Source organism: Ursus arctos, unplaced genomic scaffold (genome assembly GCF_023065955.2).
Source record: "Ursus arctos isolate Adak ecotype North America unplaced genomic scaffold, UrsArc2.0 scaffold_2, whole genome shotgun sequence".
NCBI lineage: Eukaryota > Metazoa > Chordata > Mammalia > Carnivora > Ursidae > Ursus > Ursus arctos.
The window spans coordinates 11,684,377-11,707,904 of NW_026622874.1; the positions used below are offsets into that span (position 1 = coordinate 11,684,377).

Consider the following 23,528-nt stretch of genomic DNA (forward strand, 5'->3'; position numbering starts at 1 on the left):
AATAGCACATTTCATTTGGCTTTCTTTTCTTTTCAACTTTGAAATGCATCCAGTACAAATAACTTTCTGGGTAGGTGGTGAAAGTTTACGGTAAGAAGCAGCGTCACATTGAAAATAACCCAAGAAGAGCCATATAGACAAAGTATTTTCTGGACCTATAACTTACCAACTTTCTCCCAAAGATTATAGTGTTTATTGAACATATACTGTGTGCCAGGCACTGTGGTGTTTTACATGGAGTATATTTAGTCCTCACAACAATTATATGAGATCTATACTATTATCATTATCCTCATATTACCGAAGAGGGAAGAGAGGCTCAGGGACTAAGAATTTGTTAACGTTACCCAGTACATAAGTGGTAGAAATGAGTTTCTAACTTACTCAAATCTGTTTCAGTGAAGAGCCTTTCTTCTTAACACCACGAAATGCTCACTTGGTTTCCCTGTTACGTTTGGTCTCATCTACTTTACCTCCATCCTCGGGAGAGTTGAGTATAAATGCGGTAGGATGGTATCTGTGTCAGATGAGACTCATGTTGCCAGCACAGAAAACCCAACTGAAGCTGGCAATAACAGCAACAGATTTAGATAACGTACCAGCTTCCAAATGAAAAACGGGACCTGAGAGACACTGTATTGATTGGCTCAGGACGGGGTGTTTTACCCTTCCATGAACCACACACTGCAGCGAGGGGAAAATGGATAACTTGGATTGCAATTTGGGCAATTCCTGAAGCCCGGGATGGGAGCAAGTGCATCAAAATTGAAAGGCTGCCCCTTGAGGTGGACTGAGGGAAAATGGGAAAACAGAAGCATAGGAAAACGAAGGAAAGTAAGTCAGAGTCAAACAAATGGAATCCTTACTTCCTTGCCCGGTAAGGTTAGCATGTAAATGAAACGTAAAGAAAGATCATGGTCAGATCCCACATCTTAGAAAACTTCCACTGACGATATGTCAATTAGCTATCTGTCGCTGTATTGAAACAAATCATTCCAAAATCAGGAGCTTAAGAGAAGAGACGTTTGTTTCTGTAGGTCAGTAACTTGGGCATAGCTTAGCTGACTCAGGGATTTTTGCCTAGTTGGCTGGGGGGAAGATCTTCCAAGCTAGCTCGGGATTGTTCGTAGAATCTCGTTCCTCCTGTTGCACTCCAGCCCTGTTGCACTGAGATAGTTTCCTTGCCATGTGGGCCTCTCCATAGGCCAGCTCACAGCAGGCACTGGCTTCCTTCAGAGCGAGCAAGCAACAGAGCAAAAGAAAATGTCCAAGATAGTCTTTTTATAACCTAATCTTGGAAGTGACACCCTGTCATGTCTGCTATATTTTATTCTTTAGAAGTGAGTCAATAAGGCTACCCCACTTTTAGGAAAGAGGATTACACAAAGGTGTGAATATCAAGCAGGAGTAGGGGATATTTAGGGGTCATCTTAGATACTGCCTACCATAATGTATGCATTGGTGCATCTATGGGTGTGTGTCTACGTTTGGAGTGAGCGGGTGGTCTGGGGTCACACATAATATGGGTCCAATAGAGTATTTTAATTTCTTATGGACTTTCCTGTTAGGGACATTAGAGGGTTAAAATGGTAGTCATGCTTCCTATAGGAAACAGATGGCATTTGCGAGTTGAGAGTTTGAGCTGGTTTAATAAAAGGACTATTTACAAAGGCGGAGGTAGGTATAGCAAAATGGCAAGGAATGGTGCATTCCAGGGCTTGTGACAGCCTGACACATCATTACCCGGAGGACTGAAGCAGTAAGGGAGGGAGCAGTTATCAGAAATAGGACAGGATATCTGTATGAGAAGACGCCAGACAGGTGTTATGACTTTCCACCAAAGGAAGCAGTCAGCCTATGGCATCTCCACAGAGAAAGTGCCAGGGGAATAAATATACCAGCACACTCTCCCCCAGTCTCTTGCTGGCACTACCCCTTGGCTGAATCCAACTAGAACCAGGAAGGCAAGGGAGTCTGCTGGTGCTGTCAACACAGGTCAGCCTCCGGGGTCCACAGTATGTGGGAAGAGTGGAGAATGGATCCAGATGGACTATCAGAAGTACAGAAACCAAGTGAGTACTTATGAGGAAAATCATCCCCATGACAGAGAGGAAGAAACACGCTTACACGATGAGGTATTGTTTAGAGCAAGCTAGATGGAAGGGTTTGGTTTGCTGGGAGAGATGGGTATTTAACATCAAAACAGGCTTTCATATAATTGTGTCTCTTGAAGAATCCTTGAAAATGGGAAACATGTATCCACCCCTGTGAAATGATCTGGGCAAGATTGCGCTGATGAGAGGAGCCTGGTGGGCTAGGATGACTTTGAAGGGTCCTTGTAACACGAGGATTCTGTGTTCCAGGAGGAGTAATGGAAATCAGGAAACAGAATCTCCTGCAATATATTCCCCACACTTTGAAATGGAAATTAGGCTCTTCCAATTTAGGAATCAAATTTAAGCAAAAAGGGTGTTCGCGGCTTGTGCTCCTCCCTGTTTGAAGTGGCAGCTAAAGAAGGGACGCTGCTTTTCCTGGGTGAAGCAGGATCTCACTCAGCCTGTTTTCATCTTTACTTAGCACCTGCTGGCTTGGAGTGGTGTCGCCCAAGCAATCAGACATGGGGATGTGCCAGGAGCTTGACCTCCCGCGTCTGCTGCCCCTCCCCCACGCCCCATGACAGCCTCTCCTGATATAGGTGGACTGGAGCTGGTTTAAAATGACAGTCTCAAGTTCGTGTAGGAAGGGAAGGTTAAGTCAAAGAAACAGCCAGGCAAGCTTCCTTTCTCTGTAGGAATAATTCTCATCCCCCTTCACCATGGCCCACTTGGGAGCCCATTTTGCCTTTAGATCCCGCTGGCAGAAGACCGACGATGAACTCTGTCGACATAGCATGTCCTTTATCCTTCACAAAGCCATTCGCAATGACTTCTTTCAGAGCTATCTCTACCTGCTGGAAAAAATTCCCCTGGGTAAGTGAGTCAGAGCTACTAGATAAGGGACAAGAAAGAGGGACTGTGTGAAGTCGTGGGACCTCTGCTAGAGAAGTTAGAACAAGGACATTTTTCAGATAAAAAGAACCCACAACGAACGTGAGGCGGCTTAAATGTCTCGATGGCATTCTTTCTTGCAGGGTGCAAAGATCAGGTGTGCCTGGCAAGTCAGGCCTCTGTTTTGGGATTCCCATGCACCCTCAGGCACTGTGATTTGCTTCCCTGGGTGTTGGTTTGCCCAAGAACCAGGATTACAGAAATGCATTTCCTGAGTTTTGAAGGACATTTTTAATATTTGCCAAAATTGAGAGGGGGTCAAACGAGGTAACTCAAAGATGAGACTGTTAATGTGGTAATATGTCAACTAAGAGTTTAAAAGAAAGACTAAATGATAATAGATCAAGGTGTCCTTGTTCTCTCTCTCTCTCTCTCTTTCTCTCTCTGTGTGTGTGCGTGCGTGCGTGTATGCATGAGCCCACACTCCACACGATCCTTTCTGGCTTTCCTGAGTCACAATGACAGAGAGCCGAAAAGGAGTAGATTTTAGTCTGGTCTTTGAATATAAAGAAAAAACCTGGGGCAGTGGTCTGTCTCCCTTTTCCCTATTTCCTCTAGTTTTCAGGGAATTAGACAATAGGGCAATAAAAAGCTTATCGGGTTTGTCTACACTACTTTCCTCAGCCTCTGTGAAAGGGGTTACTTCAAGGAACTCTTAACAGCACTGAAGAGGAAATAACTTGCGATTAAAGAATGAAGTGTCACCCTTTGATTTATATTTTCCCCCAGTGAAAGCAGGACCAGTATGTATCAGCCCCAGTCTGTTTTCTTAAGGCTGTCTGAAAGCCCCATTGTGCACTTGATGTGGCCGGGGTTTCCAGACAACATAGCAGCTACGTAATTCTTTCTATTGCATTCAAGAAACTAGCTGCTAGCAGCCTACCAAATTTTCTTTTTATAAATCCATTTCTGAAGGGATCTTTAATTCTAGACATACAAATGCTTTCATCTCATACTTACGCGATGCTTCTTAAAAAATGTCCTTATTTGTGATTTTATTTGATCCTCGCAGCTCCTCTAGGGATGGATAGGATAAATATCGTTATTTTTCTCCTCCCGCCTTCACACCCTCACCCCCCCATCTTATTTTTTCAAATGGGGAAAAGAAAATTCAGCGATGAGATCTAGACAGATCTCATTTAGATATCAAACCAAGAACCCAAGACAAGGGCTCTTTCTAGTAGATCACACTGCCCATAAGTAATTCTTTTAGGATGTGTTGTGTCTCATTTGTATCCAAATGGAAAAAGTAGAGCAGTCCATTTGGAAGGTGAGAATGTTCTGGTTGCTCCACACACTAGCAGAGCACCGCTTTTCTAGAGACACTCTTGAGTCTTATGTGCGCCATACCTCAATAACAGTAGCTTGGTGGCCTTAGTGACAGTAGACTGGAGAAAGATATCGATTACAATGACTAAGATACTCACTAAGGGGCAGATGGCTGCCAAATTTTAAAAATAATTACTAGAGAGAAAAAGGAACTCACCTCTGCAATCAGCTGAAGATGAATTAAAAAGAAAGAATAAAACAGTATCTTCTGAAAATCAGGTGAAAATTAATTGGGACAAAGAAACTATATTTGGTCTCAAACCTTTTTTTTAATCAGTAGACTGATTCTGATTGTACCAGTGTTTCTCCTCTGTGAATGTGCTGATGGTTTATCAATGGTTTTCAATCTTTAAAAAAATTATTAATAAAAACCAAACATTTTGACAAAGTATTCCATGGAAGCCCAGCATAAAACAGGAAAAAGTGAACATCTTCTGCTTCAGGTTGGGGACAGGGTGTGTTCCCTGTTCTATCTTCCTAGCCTCACCAGTGGCTCCTGAGGCATTTCTATAGCACCCATCAGTTTCCATTAACACTGTTTGAAAACCCTTGGTCCATTTCTAAGCCAAACATGACCCAATTTTACTTAGTTGGTTTTCTATAAATAGGTACTGCTTATTTTCTCTGACTCTGATTCAGCTCAGGCATTAGCTTCCCCTGAGAGTAACAGAGGAAGCCCCATCCACAGTATCTCTTTGATTTTTAGCAAGTGGGGGCTATATTAGTCTGTATGGACTATGCTACCCTGTGATAACAAACTAGCCTTAACATCTCAATGGCTAAGCATATAAAACTTTATGTTTTTGCTGTATCATTTCAACAAGCATTATGGGGGAGGGAGGCTCTGTTCCACATAGGCATTCAGGGATCTAGGATGATAAAGGCTCCACTCTAAGGGCGCCTGGGTGGCTCAGTTGTTGAGCATCTGCCTTTGGCTCAGGGAGTGATCCCAGCGTTCTGGGATCGAGCCCCGCACCAGGCTCCTCCTATGGGAGTCTTCTTCCTCCTCTCCCACTCCCCCTGCTTGTGTTCCCTCTCTTGCTGGCTGTCTCTCTCTGTCAAATAAATAAATAAAATCTTAAAAAAAAAAAACCTCCATTCTCTGGGACACTGCTAGTCACCATGATAAAGAAAGATAGGAGCTAAAGTTTTACCTACTAGCCCGTAAATATTTTGTCCCAGAAGGACATACATTACATCTGTTTAGAGACCATTGCCCAGAACCAGTTATGTGGCCCTGTCTAACTGCAAGGATGATGAGCAATGTGAGGGATTATATGTATATCTGATCACTAGTAAATGTTTCTGAGAGGGGGGAAAACATTGCTTTTTTAGAGATAGAAACACTGGACATTTCTGATCAATTCAATTTAGTGTAAGAGACATTTACGGAACTCTGTCGCTGTGCAAAGTGTTGTTCAGCGTACTGGAGAAGATTCAAACACAGTCTCTGTTCTTCAGAATTTTATAAAATGGTAATGGAGGTAAATCAATAAATAGCTTTTTATTAATCCTTAAAAGGTTTAAATTAAGGTTACAGGAAAGGCAGCCTGTCGACCCTGTGAATACTCAGCTTTTTTGCAGTGTTTTCTTCTCATGGCAGAAGCTAAAGCATTTCCAGGGACTATAAGCTACTTGCAGGTGCAGAAAGGAACCAGCACATGGGTCTCATCTGTCAATATGACTTTTATCCAATCACAAGTCTTCCCCAAACCCTTGATTATCTTGCTTTCCCCTTGGGTTTTGCCCCTTGGAGATTATAAGGTCTATTTATGGAATGCATGTACCTAGATTAGTTCCCCGATTGGACTCTAGTTCCCATGACTCATTCATCCCGTCCTCTTCTATATCTGTAGAATTTAGCATTTATCAAGGTTACTGGCACAAAGAAAGAACTCAATACCTGTTCACAACAGATTAAATGGCCCCTTAGTAATAATTAATTGCAGGTCGCAAAGTCTTGAGTTCAAATTCTGACGCTGCTACTGAGAGAGAAAGTCACCTGTGCAAGTTACTAAAGTCTCTGAGTATCATTTTCCTCAGGGCAATTGAAAGCAATTGCATATAGTAAATAGTCAATGCTCATAAGAATTAGTTTTTTCTTTTCCTTCCTCAGAGCCAGGCCTCTTTTAATGTCACCCTAGAACAGGCATTACCAAAGATGATAGGCTCAGCTCACTGTATGGGAGGTTTCAGGCAGCAGGGGATAGTAAACTTTTCAGTTTGAAATGAAAACTTAGCCAGTGGCTGCTCCACTTAAGGGTTTCGGAATTGGCTCCCCCTCCTTTTGATGATTTCAAAACTTCACAGAAATGAAAATAAAGCCCTGCCTTTGAAAGGGTAGGGAATGGCTACTGTAGGGTCTGCACAGAGAGTTTGTTGTTTGGAGTAATTATGGGAAGAACGGTGGCTAACCAGACTCTTTTGATTCCTTCTTTCCTGCCTTCCTCCTTCCAACTGCCTGCATTAAGTAGCCAGTCCCACACAGCACACTATGCAGGGATATTCAGTCATGGGGACATTTGCTGGAACATCCTTGGCTAGCTTCGGAAATTCGTGGGGAAGCAAGAGCATGCCTACTTCAAATCTCCAAGAAAGGCTTAGCTGTGCCACTGAATACAACACCTGTTCAGGAAGAAATGGGAGCAAGCGTGTTACTGTTCTCAGTGGTTTGCACATTATTATCTCAGTGACTCCTGACAGCATGCCTATTAGGTGGTACTGTTCTTCTCCCCACCCTATATCCAAGGGACTGATGCGCCGTGGAGTTAAGCAACCTGCTGACGGTTGCCTGGCTGGGGGTGGGGGAGCAGAGTTAGAACCCAGGCAGTCTGACTCCAGAGTCTACCATTTTTGAGCCTCAAAGTCATGCTGCCTCCCAGTGAAAATGGCAACTTGAGTTATGTAGGAAGCAATGTAAGTTTTACCATGTTTTTTTATTTGACAGGAACATAAACCTAGTCTATGAAGAGCATTGGCTTTGTACTAAGATAATCAACAAGATAGGCAGGCCAGTGAGTAGGTTCGTGTAATCTAGTTATACCAGCACAAGTGCACTTGGGGGCTTGGAGGGAATGATTTTTCCAAAGGTGGCTATTTGCGATCAAATAGGAAATAAATAGGAAAACCGTTGTATACATCTCCAGTTTGTATACAGCCCTCAAGGGGGCTTATCTAAGGCCCCGTGGAGATATTTCTACAAGTGAGCCACTCAGTACTCCTTCTAGCATGATCCACAGTGTATTTCCGAGTACATAGAAGTCAATGGCTATTTGTTAATCGTATACTGAGTAAGAGTCTATTACTCCTGCACATTGTTAAAGGCTTGGTCTAACTTCACATTTAGAGTAGTGGCTCCAGAAGGGCCATATGCACCCCAATGTTCATAGCAGCAATGTCTACAATAGCTAAATCGTGGAAGGAGCCTAGATGCCCTTCAACAGATGACTGGATTAAGAAGCTGTGGTCCATGTGTACAATGGAATATTACTCAGCCATCAGAAAGAACGATTTCTCAACATTTGCAGCAACATGCACGGGACTGGAGGAGACTATGCTAAGTGAAATAAGTCAAGCAGAGACAGACAATTATCATATGGTTTCACTGATATATGGAACATGAGAGATAGGAGGATTGGTGGGAGAGGGAGGGGAGGAATGAAGGGGGGGTTATCAGAAGAGGGGATGAACCATGAGAGACTGTGGACTCTGGGAAACAAACTGAGGGCTTCAGAGGGGAGAGGGGTGGGGGATTGGGATAGGCCGGTGATGGGTAGTAAGGAGGGCACATATTGCATGGTGCACTGGGTGTTATATGCAAGTAATGAATCATGGAACATTGCATCAAGAACTGGGGATATACTGTATGGTGACTAATATAACAAAATAAATATTATATATAAAAAAAGAATAGTGGCTCCACAGAGTTTAGCAGAATAGATGGGGTAGGATGTGGCTTCATTTCTATGTGATTTTAAGTTACCAAAGTTTTCTGAGTCTCTCATCACTCATCTGCAAAATGATGAATATAACCCCAGTTTCGTGTTATCATTATGAGGATTAAAAGAGATAATGTGAAGAGATGATATGAAAGTGCTTAATATAATGCCTGGTGCCTGGGAGGTACCCACCAGTTTTTAGTACCCACCCTTCACTTACCTCTTTCATTCTACAGGAATCAGTCTCTAAGGAGGAAATTGATAACAATGGTCACCTCTTCGCCATCACAATTAAAAGCCAGAGTGAATAAAAACACTTCCTGTAAGACACATGGGACTGCCAAATAAAACTCAGCATATAACCCCTGGGATTGTTTCAAATTGATTTTACCCCCATGGAGGAGTCATGGCTGCACAACTTATTGAACAGTGATACGTTGTTCAGACGTTTGCTGTTACCTTTGCAATGCAGATGCTGCAAGATTATTTTGCTTTAAAGAAGTGGAGAACAGATAGCTTCCTCTTTTATTTAGCAGACTTTCAGATACACACATGGCATGAGAGGGATGAGATATGGGTTTTGGATTTAAATAGACCTGGGTTTAAATTCCAGTTGTGTCCTTACTAGCTACTTGATCTTGGGTAATTTAGGTAACCTCTTGCTGTCTTGTGTTCTTCCATAGGTAATAACATCTATCTTACTTAGTCTCTTAGATATGGATGGTAAGCATAGGTAGTGCATACATCCATGTTTAATCAATGGCAGTTACTGTTTTTTTATTATATGGGTGTGCCTAATTAGATAGATATCCTATAAACTATACGAAAAATGTAACTTGTGTCATTTATGTCAGCTTTTCCCTCTAGCCACTCTCTACTTCATTGAAACTACATGCTATTCAAAGAACAAAAAACAAGATATTCATTTAGTCAGTGGATATTCAAAAGAGGCCTACTATGTGTTAAGCATAATGGTAAGTGCTGGAAATAGAGTGATAGAGACCCCCAGAGGATGCCACAGAGGTGCCCAGGACACATGGTGATGGCTGAATCAGGGCCTGACGCTTCTGATGCAAATCTCACCATGAGAAATCTGTCCCCACTATCTTGGCCTAACTCCTAGCTTTCTAAAATTTGACAGTAGGTGAGGTAGAAGGCTCAAGTAGGAATAGGGAGTTGGGAAGACGCTCAGCCAACTCGGTAGGGAATGTGACGTGGGGTGGTAGATCCTTGCCGAAGTGGGGAAAGTGTGTTGTGCCTCTGGCCCTCCCTTTGGTCACCTCATTTGTGTTCAAACCTGCTAAGAATTAGGAACCACTGAATTAGCCCTCAGCTGAAAAAGAAGCAGCCCCCTAATACTTTTAGGACAGGTAGTGCATTATTTTAGAGATCAAAAACACCAGACACCTAAAGCATTCAGGGGGCAAATCAAACCTAGAGGGCCCCTCGGGCAATCCTGGGACATGATAATGACTAGTATGCTAGTATTCTGACACACCAGACCTTTGGATTCCACCAGAAACACTGATAAAATCTTACTTCCCACTGTCCCTGCTGGTGAAAAATAGAAATGAGTTCAGTTTTTTTAAGATTCTACATACAAGGTGTTTGTCTTTCCCTGTCTAACTTATATCACTTAGCATAATGCCCTCAGGGTCCATCTATGCTGTCACAAATGACAGGCTTTCCTTCTTTTTTATGGTTGAATAATATTCCATGGTACCTAGATACTTTCTCCCTTCCTTCCTTCCTTCCTTCCTTCCTTCCTTCCTTCCTTCCTTCCATTAATTCTTTAATGGCTAAATTGGGAAATCCTCATCTGCAAATCACTTTTATGGAAGGTCTTACCCTTCATAAAGGCATCTCTTAATTGGGCGTTTTTTTTTTTCATTTATAAATAAAAGGCTAACATGATCCAATATCTTATCTCAAATCATTTTAAACTAAATGTCTAAATTTAACCTACCTCTCCTCTCACATCAGTTTTCAGTTGACAAACAGTTTTAACTTCTGGAATAAAGTCTAAAATAACTATAACCAACCATTTATAAAAACAAAAAGGAAGAAAAAAGAAACAAAAAGACAAGAAGATACTCAGCAGACAAAAGCACTTAGCTATTAAAATTTTCCTTAGAGAGTTCAGAAGATCCAAATAATTCTTCCGGGCAAATCAACTTGTATTCTACTTTCCTTTTTGTAACAAGTAAACCATTGCAAGGGTCTTGGGAATTCAGCCCATAATGTAGGTCAAGAAATAAGTACCATATTATATCAAGAACGAATAGAAGTATATCAAGAACTCTGTCTTAGACTACTGCAAATTTCAGAGAGGCATTGCAATCCTACAAGAATGAGCTGCTAGATGTATTTCTATAATAAAAAGGCACAGGCTGATGACTGATTACCTTATCTGAGTCAACTTGCACCATTGCACGAGCTATCAAGAGAGGAGAACCTGGGGCTGGCCATGAGAACCTGGGGCTGGCCATGACACCTCATATATCGTTTTAGTGAAATGCTCCTGTCAATTAGGTGAAAATGAGAACTCAAGCCCATAACCATAAAAACCTACCTATTGAGTCTGACCCCTGCTGGGCTTGGCATCCACTTGTGGTCTAAATGTTGCTGGCATAATGGTCCATTCCCATTTCCAGATTAAGGGTTTTAATAGACTTCACCAACTAGTTGACTTAAGCAGGTGATGATGAGAGTGCCTGCTTTGCTGCTTTGGTTGGATCCAGGAGAGTACTAGGCTGTGGCTTGCTTGTGATCCCAGGCAGCATGCAACTTGGGGAAGACGCTATGAGCTATGGTTTCATGCCTGGTTTTCTGAGACATAGAGAAGAATTTGGAGCACTCATGTTACTGAGATGGTTATGCTTGACCTTTGTCATCCTGTAGAATTTATTGAGCCACTTGCTGTTTGCACAACACTTTACTAAGTGGTAGGGAAAGGAGATTGGTATAGGGTAGTGGTTCCCAATGTTTTGAACCTGAGGACTCTCCTTTTAATGTATTTTCTCAGTCAGTTGTTAATATGTGTATAAAATGGCAAAAAAGCATGAATATATTCAATACTTTTTAAAGATTTGTATTTAAAAAAATCTATAACAGTTAATATATATGGAGCTACAGTATATAATATTGTTAGCCTCTAGAAATGTACATTGGAACTGATTCTTGTATCTCTTTCAGCAAACTCATGACCATTCAAGGGTCCAGAAATTGGCTCCATCTTTGAGTTGGAAAATACCAGTGTAACTCCATAGATGGAATGTATTACGATGAAACATTATAAGTGGTGTTTGTTGGATTTTTAACTTTTAGAAGCGAAATTTGGGACTATGTAATTGTTATTCAGTTAAGAGCCAAGAAGCGCTTTATTTCAATTTCACGACCTTGGTGTTACCGGAAGAAAAATGATTCTAGTTAAAGTTAAATAGATTCTCTTTTCTTATACTCTTTTTATGGGAAATTATGTCTATTTTGAATTGCTTTATATACTGATCATAACATTTTATACACTGTTATATATTTTGCTTGGAACTTTCACCTATCTTTTATTTGTGATGGTTGCGATAAAAAATATGTCTTCTTGAGAATATCATTAATGTCTCTTAGATTCTTACTCTATTGTTCAGGATCTAATTCATTCTATTTCTGGATGAACTTATGTTTCTGAAGCCTATAGTTTCTGTTGTAATAAAGACTGATTTCTTTCTAGATATGATATGTATCTGTCATTTTGGGATTTCTTTTCATTGGATTCCTGGGTTAATTTCATTGTCTTTTGACACATATCTTCTCTTGATTTTAACCCTTACTGGGCTGGAATATAGCTTCAAGAAACTTCTGAAGAATGAATCCATGGTAGGTAAATATTCTTTCTGGGCATTAAGTTTTAGGTTCAAAATAATTTTCTGCCAGAATATCGATAGCATTGCTTCTTTGTTATCTAGTTTTTAATTTTTTTCTTAAAGATTTTATTTTTAAGGACTCTCTACACCCAATATGGAGCTCGAGCTCACAATCCCCAGATCAAGAGTCACATGCTCAACTGACTGAGCTGGCCAGATGCCCCTGTTTTCTAATGTTTCTAATGAAATCTGTGTTATAAGCCTGATTCTAGTCCTTTGAATGTAGTCACCAGATAAAATATGAAACTCTTGATAAATGTGAATTTAAAATGATCAACGAATAATTTTTTGTATAAGTATGCCCCATGCAATATACAACATTTCAAGCATACATATACTAAGAAATTTTTATTGTTTATAGGAAATTCAAAACTAATTGTTTGACTCATATTTTTATTTGCTAAATCTGGCAACCCTCCTTGAAGATCAACCACCTTTTTCCTTGTAAATAATTAAGGATCTTCTACTTCTATGATTCTTACTCTTTGTGTTTTGAAACTTCCTAAGGATTTGTGTAAATGTGGCTTTTGTTTAATTTATTATTATTATTATTATTAATTAAATCCATGCTGCTCAGTTGTTGTTGGACTCTACAATCACTTACAGCTCTGGGGAATTTTCTTTTATTATTTCTTTAATAATTTTCTTCCTTCCATTTCTCTGTTATTGAGAATCCTAACTGGCTTGATATTTGGGCCTCCTGAATTAAGTCTTTATAGCTCTAATCTATTTACCTCAGTTTTTCATATCTATCTCTTTTTTTATGTTCTGACAAATTTATTGAATGTTCTATTTCAAAGTTTTTGGTCATCAAAACTTTAATCTCTAAGAATTCTTTGCTACTCTTTAAATTATCACTTTCTTGGTATCTTTTTTTTTGATTTATGGATGCACCAGTTCTCATATCTCTCCAAGGATATATTTTTTTCTATTCAGTTTTGGTTTACATCCTCATCCATTTCCTGAATTATTTCTATTTCCTTTGGGGTAATTTCTAATTGTTTATCTCTATCTTTTCTTTCAGACTGCTGTTTTACCCCCATGAGTTTGGAAATCATTTTTTATCTGTGGTTAGAGATAAAGGACAGGTTCAATGATTCTAGGTAATGGAGAAGGTTTCCTCTGTTAAGTATGTCCCCCGTGAATAGAAAGGATGACAAGGAGCTGTACATGTGCAGGTAGATCTTACCAGACTCTGATCTGTGTGAGCAGATGAGATACTTGGAGTCATCTGTATGCTAAAATGAGTAGTATTCCAGGATCCTAACATTAACTGCTTTAGGTCCCCTTAGGCAATTATTAATTTCTTTTTAAGAGAAGACACTCCCCCACCCAGGATTATAGCTGTGCTACGTGTTGCTTTTGGGAGGGTGCATTTGTCCTCTCACTGGTTGGCTTGTAGAGAGATTTTTGATTAATTCTTATTTCCTTTTGCATTTACCCAAGGCTGCAAAAGTTTTTAGCTTTGTTCCATCAGCTTTTTGTCTTCCAGACATTTGTTGAAATCACAAATCCATCAGTGGCCCCCCTCTCATTTTCTTCACTGTTATGTATTGAGTTTACTAAAACAACTTGGGAGGAATATGGGGAAGGAGGGAAGACAAATGCATGTATTCAGCCTACAGTCTTGAACCAGAAATTCCTTCCTTTCATCCACTTTTATCGTTTCCACCTGAATGTCCTCTAATGAAAATATTTTATATCTGAAGAGGTGCATTTTCATCTACAAAAAAACCACATACGTCCACGTTTACTCTTCAGAAATCGGAACATATGTTTTTCTAAAAATAAATGTCTTAAAATAATACCTCATATGGTTTCTTAAAAATGAAGTGACATAGTATATGTGAATGTGCCTAGCATACTACCTGGTACAGAATAATGGCTCAATAAATGTTTTAATCTTTTTTTATTATTTTATTTTCAGAAGAAAGAGCTCAAGCACATCTTCTGTAATGTTGGTACAAAGAGATAGTTCAGTATGAGTTGCTTGAAAAAACAATGAAAACAGTGTGGAGATTCCTCAAAAAGTTAAAAACAGAGCTACACTATGACCCAGCAATTGCACTACTGGGTATTTACCCCAAAGATACAGATGTAGTGAAAAGAGGGCCGTATGCACCCCAATGTTCATAGCGGAATTGTCCCCAATAGCCAAACTGTGGAAGGAGCTGAGATGCCCTTCAACAGATGAATGGATAAAGAAGATGTGGTCCATATATACAATGGAATATCACTCAGCCATCAGAAAAGATGATTACCCAACATTTGCATCAACGTGGATGGAACTGGAGGAGATTATACTAAGTGAAATAAGTCAAGCAGAGAGAGACAATTGTCATACGGTTTCACTTATTTGTGGAACATAAGGAATAGCAGGGATGAACTTTGGGAAACAAACTGAGGGTTTTAGAGGGGCGGGGGTGGGGGAATGGGCTAGCCCGGGGATAGATATTAAGGAGGGCAATTATTGCATGGAGTGCTGGGTGTTATATGCAAACAATGAATCATGGAACACTACATTAAAAACTAATGATGTACTGTATGGTGACTAACATAACATAATAAAAAATTTAAAAAAAGAAAAAGAAAAAGGGGTGAAAAAAATAGCTACCCTGAATGTACCTTGTGATTAGAAGTAAGGATTAATGATTAAATTCTCGTAAAACATTTGGAGCTCAAAGATAAAACTCACTATGAAACTTGTAACATTCTTCATTCTATTAGAGTAAAAGCTGTTAAACTTTTAAAAAATACAGTAATAAGCTGAAGTTTCATTAAACTATAGGGTTAATAAGTCATGAAAATGCCACTATGCATGGAATACCTGAAGATCAGAGGGGTTAAGAAGTTTTCCTAAGGTTACATAGTAAGTCACTGAACCAGAACTGAAACCCAGATCTTCTGACTATACCTTTTCTCTACAGCACAAATTCACAGGCTTCTAAGAGCAATTCAGTGTATGATAAGAGTGAATTTGTTCTGTCATGTAAATATTAATAAATAATAATATTTCATTTGCAGTGAAATTGTACGCTTTAACAAGTCAAGTCATCAATGGTGAGATGCAGTTCTATGCCAGAGCACAACTTTTCTACCAAGAAGTACCTGCTACAGAAGAGGGTATGATGGGAAATTTCATTGAACTGTCCAACCCAGATATCCAGGCTTCTCGGGAATTTCTTAGGAAATTTGTTGGGGTGAGTTATCCAACTGAAGCTTGATAAGGAAGCAAAGTCTTTGCAAACATTGAGCTTACATGCTTCTGTGTTGTCATTTAAGTCATATTAAAGCCATATAGCAGAGAAAGACAATTATCATATGGTTTCACTCAGTTATGGAACATAAGAAATAGGAAGATCAGTAGGAGAAGGATACAAATAATGAATCATGGAACATTGCATCAAAAACTGGGGATGTACTGTATGGTGACTAATATAACAAAATAAAAATTATTAAAAAAAATAAAAATAATAATAAAACCATATAGCTCAGCCAAGAGTTTAGCCTGAAAGCTTGTTTTAAGATGTTCAGAAAGGACAGGTCTCATCAAACTCCTTGGCATTTCACCATCCTAGTACCAGCTAATCTCTCATGCTTCAGGAGAAGGTGAACTAGTAGTGCTAATATTATAATATGGGGATTAAGAAGACATCTCTTTTTAGTATTACAGATGAAATAGTTGACACCCAAATGATTGACGAGAGATGCCATTTGGGATCTTGGGGCGATTTATTGATTTCCTGTACTACAAATTCAATACAGTAAGGAAATGCATGCTTATGTTTGGTTTTAAAGTGATAAGTACAGTAGAATCTCTTCATATTATATAATGCATAGTGCAGACTTTGCCTTGAAAGAATGTGGTCTGTTTGTAGCTCTGGTCTCTGGTGAAACTGTTTGCTTACTTCCCTGTCATATGGAGACCGACTGTAGAGCGTAGTGCCCCAAATCTCGGGCTTCAGAGTCACTAGGCTCTTCTATTTAGTGTAAAGCAACCTTGGAATTGTTTCTGAAGTGCTCTAAGTCTCAGTTTTCTCACCTGTGACTAGGGCATAACCACAAAACCTACCTCACAGGATAGTGTGAAGATCAAATGAGATAATATGTATCAAGTGCTTGCTTTGTTGTGCATAATTATCACCCAATAAATCTAATTTATTTCTACTACTAATAATAACAGGCTTTCATGAAATGCATTCATTACAGTTTAAGGAACTTCATTGAGTTGTTAGAATAAACTTACCAGAGCTGCTGACACAATAAAACTGCTGTTGGTCCTACTGTAGACATAAAGTCCTAACTGGCAAACAGGTTCCATCCCAATTCATTCTCAAGTCATCTCTTGGAAATGTGGAGCCCATTTTATTCTGATAAGAACACTGGGTGTTATATAAGACTGATGAACCCCAGGCCTGTACCTCTGAAACCAATAATACATTATATGTTAATTAATTGAATTTAAACTAAAAAAATGTAAAAAAAAAAAAAAGAACATTATAAATATTGTAAGTTTTTGGGTTAGGTTGTCAACCTCCTTAGAAGCAGACTATTAAGAATACCCCTAGTGTTGAGGTGAGACTCACTTTACCTCCAACCTCCCCGGAGCACCAAGTACCTGAGCAGAGAGAATTGGATCAGGAAGGAGCACTTCCCGGGGCCGATGTGCGTGAGGCCGGAGCTGATGGCCATGGCTGTTTACAGGTCATGGCAACCTGGAGTATTTCTAATCAGTATTGCTGACTGAGTTCATGGAGTGGTTTTTCTGAGATAGTCACTCTGCTAAGCGCTTTAAAAGTACTGTCTTGATTGTGTTTCACAAGAGTTCTAGAAGGTAAGTACTATTATTATCCTGGTTTTTTACAGTTGTGGAAACTGAGGTTTGGAGATGTTAAATAAGTTGTCAAGGTGATGCAGCTGGTGAGAGACGGAGCTGGGACTTAAGCCCAACCGGGTCTTCTGACACCAAACTCTCTACTCTTAACCACAACATATTTTTCCATTTGTCTCATGAAGCAGAAAAATCCTTGCTTGTGTGTGTGTGTGTGTGTGTGTGTGTGTGTGTGTGTGTACCACAGACCTCAATCCTCCTCCAGCCTGGCCGAAAGCAATCCCTCCTGCTTGCCTCGTGGTGAGGCCTACTTTGATCCCAGTGCCTTTCAGAAGCTTAGTTAGTAATCCAGCTGTCTTGTCACTCCATGTGGAATGCCAAGCTGACCACAGGGATGCTGGTCAGACAGAGCCCGTACACACGCCCACGGACTTGGGAAAGGAAACAGTCTTGTGCTTGCGTATTTATGTTGGAAAAGAGCAGCCTGCTCTTTTCAAACAAATATAAGGAGTCCTTCTTAGTAGACAAGGCTCATTGTGAAACTGTGACCTCTAACTAAGTACAAACAGTCTTTTTAAAGAAATGATATTTTGGTACTTTGACCTTAATAATCTGCTAAATTAGTATCCAGGTCAAGATACAAGGAGTTAGGGAATATGAGTATCTGACATGATTTATCCTTATGTCAACTGGGAAAAGGCAGATTGTTTAATTTAAAGTTTTGCTTTCCTTTCACCACTTAGTGACACAGAACAGTGGGAAAAGGTGTTTAAACTTGTTACAAATATGTTTATTTTAGCAAATAAACAAATGATACCAAGATGATGTCAATGTTGTGGCCGATAACTTTCCTCAGTTTTAGCTTTCCAGTGGGGGAAAGCAGCAATTTATAAAAAGTAATCAGTATTTGATGGTATTTATCTTTTGACCTCTCACAGAGATTGGATGACTAAAAACTCTGGGTCTGACTTGTTCTATTTCATGGTTTTTATACAGTGGAATTTAACACTTTCTTTTTAGTTTTAAACTCCACTGGATGAACTTAAAATGATGTTCTTCAAAACAAAATAAAGAGGCAGAATCAAAACTAAAATGAAATTCCTAAAAGCATATTTTACTGTTTTATATGAATCCATACGTAGGAAGACAGCATCATAAGTGACAATGGAAATAACAGAACCTCTTGTTTTGAAATCATTCATGATATGTAGGTCCAGTCACATTCCTGGAAAGACACCAGGGTTTTAATAGGGGCAGCCATGGCGTCCAAGAGGCAGGAGGTGTACCTGAGGTCTGTCTTTAAACTCCTTCCCAGAAGAGTCGTGTGTGAATGAGAGAGAAATTTGGTGCCAGGATAGGGGAAGCAGTGTCAGTACGTGTAGTGGAAAAGAATAAAGAGAACTAAGCAATAGTGGTGAGAGACTGGCAGTACACAGAACTAGGGTCAAAGATACCTTAATGTATTTGTAAATAACCATTGTTTCAGAAGTAACTACAGTCAAATATCACACATTTAAATTGGAGAAAAATACAAATCAGAGGGTGAGAATTTTCAAGGGAATTCTATTTCAAACAGTTCACCTCTCTGAACCTCAGTTTCTTTGTCTAAAAAAGTAGGGAAATTAGACATGAATGCTTTAAAAAATCTCTGGAGTTTTGTTGAGATCCTTCAAGGTCTTATTGGGAGAATGATAGGGAGGGTGAGTGGGTGAGGCCCTGCCTCCCTTTAACCAGAGCAGCTTCAGGTTTATTTAGTTCATTGAGATAAAGGAGGTCAGCTATTTTCATCTAAACTCCTCTGGCACAAGTCTCAGAGCCCTCTTTGCTTTATCATTCTGTGGTTCTAATTCTAAGACCACTTGCTACAAAATGTGACCAACATGACCTATAGAGACTTTAAGGCCAAGTAATGATAAGAAAAATTTGTAGTTATAATCTCTAATTGAGGATATAAATTTCTACTAACATCATTTTCAGTAGCTTCAAAGAATTTTCCTATACTTTCCCCATCTTGTTTATGTTATGGATTTACTTAAAAGCTGTTTTCTTTATGGTGTTCACAACATAAACCTTTAGCCTAGACCTTTTTTATTTTTCCAAATTAGCTCACATTTTAATATCTGAATGAGGGAGGTGCCATGGTGTAAGTAGGCAAACCAATGGCACATGTACCACCACTTCCCCTTCCCATACTCAAGGCAGACATCACTAGTCAATCACAGAACTCTTTCCTTCATTGAGTCTCAATGAAGCCTTAGGATTTTTTCAACATAGCATTAGACACATCCTACCAGGGGAATCAGAGTTGGCACTTGAGGTGACAACCGTAAGGTAGAACTGGCTTTGCAGTCACACAGTTCCCTGTTCAAGTCCTAATTCAGCCATTAGTTGTGTGGTATTAGAAATGTAAGTTTCCTCAGCCTCAAAGTGGGGGATAATCATTATTTTGTGGAATTGTTTTCATTATTATAGTTATTACAGATGCAAAGAACTATGTATAAGCACTTGATAAGTCATGGTTATTATGATTCCATTTGAAAAGAGGCTACAATTGCTTCACTTTTTGTTTTTCATTGTGCTTTTATTGCTGTAAAGAAGGCCTTTTGGGTGGACTAGAAAGCAGCATTTCTGATGTTTCCTTCTGCTCAAACTTCACCTCTTGATCCTTAGCTAAATGTTTTTTTTAAAATCCTTAGTTCCTGTGAAAACAAGAGTAGGCTTTCTTCTTCAGATCTTGATTGGCAACATAAGTACCTTATTACTGTAATTTCTAGCACAAAACATATTTAGCAGTCATCCCAACTATGACCAAGTAATCTAGACAAGATAATATAGAGACCAAGAAACACATATCTCAAAGTTTCAGCTGGTATATACACGTGTATATGTATATGTTACCTTAGAGAAGTAAGTTTGAGAAAGTTTTCATTGGCTGATTTCCCCCTGCACCACTTATCCATCCTTCACCTCCAGTTAATTTAGTGTATAGACCTACATTATAAAAATAATTTCAGGGGGAATTTGTGCCCAGTAAATCATGTAGTTTCTCTTACAAAGGCAGAAAACAATTTCTAGCATGAAAAGAGACAAGGAGACTTTGCTGCAAACACCTTCTATCCATGTGACTGTGCTGTGTTTGAAGTAAAATTCTGGCCTGAAAGGCTCTCTCACTGCTTCGCCATGCCCTTCCTTTCCCTTCCTTTCCCTTCCTTTCCCTTCCTTTCCCTTCCTTTCCCTTCCTTTCCCTTCCCTTCCCTTCCCTTCCCTTCCCTTCCCTTCCCTTCCCTTCCCTTCCCTTCCCTTCTCTTCCCTTCTCCCTTCTCTTCCCTTTCCCCTTCTCTCTCCCCTCCTCCCCTCTTCTTTTTCCTTCCTTCCTTCTTTCTTTCCTTCCTTCCTTCCTTCCTTTTTTTTTTAAAACATAGCAATAAGCTACCCTGCAGGTCCGTTTAGCTGTGGACTTGACCCAAATTTGCAGTTAATACAATTCTACTTTTAAAGGGCTTTCAGTGGCCCATTTCTTCGAGAAAATTGCCAAATTTTTAAACCTAAGATATTATATTCCAAAATCTTACTTTGAAATTCTTTTGAAGACCTATATTTGGATAAAAGAAAGAAAGTGAAAACTAGCAATGTTGGATATTTTTTGAAAAAAGTAACTGGATGTTCTAGAACTTGATCGTGGTAGCGGGTACATGCCCGTGTACTTTGTCCAAACTCACTGAATGATACATTTAGAATAGTGCATTTTATTACATGAAACTGACCAAAATTAAGTTGGTTTAAAGAGGTTATTGGAGTGTCCCAGGCTCAGGGTCAGTGTTTGTATTTGAAGTATTCCACAAGGTACCTTTCTGCAGGGCCCCGGGAGAGCTGGGACAGACTGCGCCTTGGATTGCGGCTCTGGGATAGGAAGGGTCAGCAAGCATGTCTTGTTGCCGGTTTTCAACAGCGTGGAACTGGTGGACATGATGGAATCCTTTCTTCTCAAAGCCCAGAACTACCTGCAGCTCAGTGGGGACAAGGTAGAAAGCTACCACTGCTACAACCTGCAGGAATTTACACCCCCACTGGGCAGATATGATGTCATCTGGATTCAGTGGGTCTCTGGTTAGTCCTGCATGGCCTAACATCTGCCTTTCTCTCCTTTCCAGATACAGAAGACAATACCTGGGGGTAATTTGAGGATTTGTGGAGAAGGAGCAAAGACGTAAAGGGAGATAAAGTTGTAGTTGTGCTTAGAGCAGTTAGCTAGACTTAAGCATCATAGAAACCCCCAAAGCTCTGGTCCTCCCAATCTTTGCCCTAAGATCCTCAGCTACAAGCCTGAAAATTCCCATCCTTCAGGATGGAGCACCTTTGTACCGATCTAACTCTAAGAAGAAAACCAAATACTTGAAAAACTTTAAAAAGTGGGGTCAAAAAAAGTTTATCCCCATTTATTGGCAAAACCAGACTTTCTTGGATTTAAATTCCCAGGTAATGAGATAGCAATGAATTAGATTTTGGTCTAAGTGAGTGTGTGTATCTAGGAGACACAGAGGAGTGATGACAAAATTGTGTTGTCCGGGGACAATGGCAGGGACTCATGGGATAAGCAATAGTTTATTTTGTGCCTGTGAGGTAGCTAGACCAGCTAACAGAATACCTATTTTATAGATGGTATATAGAACCTTCTCAGAGAGGATGCCTCTCTTCTTACCTAAATTCTCAAAGCTTCCTGCAACTAGAACAATTCAGGCTATTAAATAATTCATGAATGCGTGAACAAATGGTCTCTTGATTCTTAGCCTTGTGGTCTTTCCTACCTTCCTGTTCTCTTCCCTCCTATCCACCATTTCATCCTGTTCCCCATCTACTTGGCCTCACCTGTAGGATACCTGACCGATAAAGACCTTCTTGCATTTCTTTCCCGGTGCCGAGCTGGCCTGAAAGAAAATGGTGTCATCGTCCTGAAGGACAACGTGGCTCGGGAGGGCTGTATCTTCGATCTCTCTGACAGCAGTGTGACTCGGGACATGGACATCCTTCGGAGCCTCATTAAGAAGAGTGGGCTGGTGGTGCTGGGCCAGGAGAAGCAGGACGGTTTTCCAGAGCAGTGCGTCCCGGTGTGGATGTTTGCACTGCACAGTGATGGACACTCCTGACCGGCAGTGGGAATGCATGGCTGGACTGCACAGGTTGCTTTGGGACAGAGGTGCTCTCCTCATAATTCATGGCATGATGGAGAGAAGGGACGCAATGCACATCTGTAAATGATTGATGTAGTATGTACAAGTTTCCACTAATTTTATAAGGACATGCACACACTCGATGGATTTTCCAGAAGGTAAATAGAGTGAAACATCAGGAAAAATGTTTTACGAACCACTTGCATACACCCAAACTGTACAAGTGTACACAAGAACAGAAAAAGGATCAGTGTTCACAAATTCTAAACTGCATTGGTCCACGAAGATTTACATTACGGAGTATGCTGGGATGGGGGGTCAAGTCTAGACCCCCTTTCTCTGCCCTCATTCCAGATACATTCTATTTCCTTCCTCTTTGCGACTACTCACCCTACTTAAGAAGGCACCAGTCACAATAAGCTTATGAAAACAAATCCATTGCTTACTTTGTCTTTAGCTTTTCTCCTCCCAGAAGAAGTGTATGTGGTTTCACTTTCTATTGTGGGTCAATTTCACCACCCAGTGATGTAATATGGATGGAATTTGATAACCGAAGTCTACATTTCAGTGATGAGGAAGTGTCTCCTTTCAGGAGAAAATGTTGTACGTTGAAATTTCAGCTGTGAACGTGTAAGTAAATGTCCTTGATAATCTGATTTTAGCCATTGGCCTCCAACACCGCTGGCTTTACTGCAGCCGCTCCTGTTGTTTTCATTGACATGAATGTACACTGGAAAGAGAAAGGAAATGATAAACCTGAAGACTAAGCTAACTGGATTAATTTAAGGCATTGGTTTAGTTAAAAATAATCTAGGGGCGCCTGAGTGGTGCAGTTGGTTAAGCATCCAACTCTTGATTTTGGCTCAGGTCATGATCTCAGGGTTGTGAGATTGGGTCCCGCATCAGGTTCTGTGCTAGGCATAGGATCTTCTCTCTCTCTCCCTCTACCCCTCCCCACCTTAAAAAAAATCTGAAATCATTCAAACAAAAAAATGTAGTTTAATTTTTATTAACAGAATGTTTAAATATAACTGCTTTAAGGCATTCCACTATCTTCATGTTGAAAATATACATATTTGTATATTGACATATATTTGTATCTTAATATATACTGAGTCTTGTATGAGATGCAAAATATCAGTTTAAATAAAGAAGGTCTACTGCATGGATATGCTATAACCATAAAAATCATACTTGTAAGTCATAGCTCTAACTTAGAAGGAAAATAATCATTATGAAACCTTTATTACCTTGTTATAGGATTACCGTGGTAGTTTTATTTATGTCCTGGAAAATTA

The 23,528-nt window shown here is 39.9% G+C and overlaps 1 protein-coding gene across 1 annotated transcript; it reads left to right on the plus strand.

Annotated features, from left to right (window-relative positions):
* Positions 1–2,815: 2,815 nt before the first annotated feature.
* On the plus strand, positions 2,816–22,206 carry NTMT2 (N-terminal Xaa-Pro-Lys N-methyltransferase 2). The gene is made up of 4 exons (XM_026509033.3): positions 2,816–2,969; positions 15,256–15,431; positions 20,920–21,169; positions 21,935–22,206. The coding sequence occupies exons 1-4, from the start codon at positions 2,816–2,818 to the stop codon at positions 22,204–22,206; spliced, it is 852 nt and encodes a 283-aa protein (XP_026364818.2).
* Positions 22,207–23,528: the final 1,322 nt, after the last annotated feature.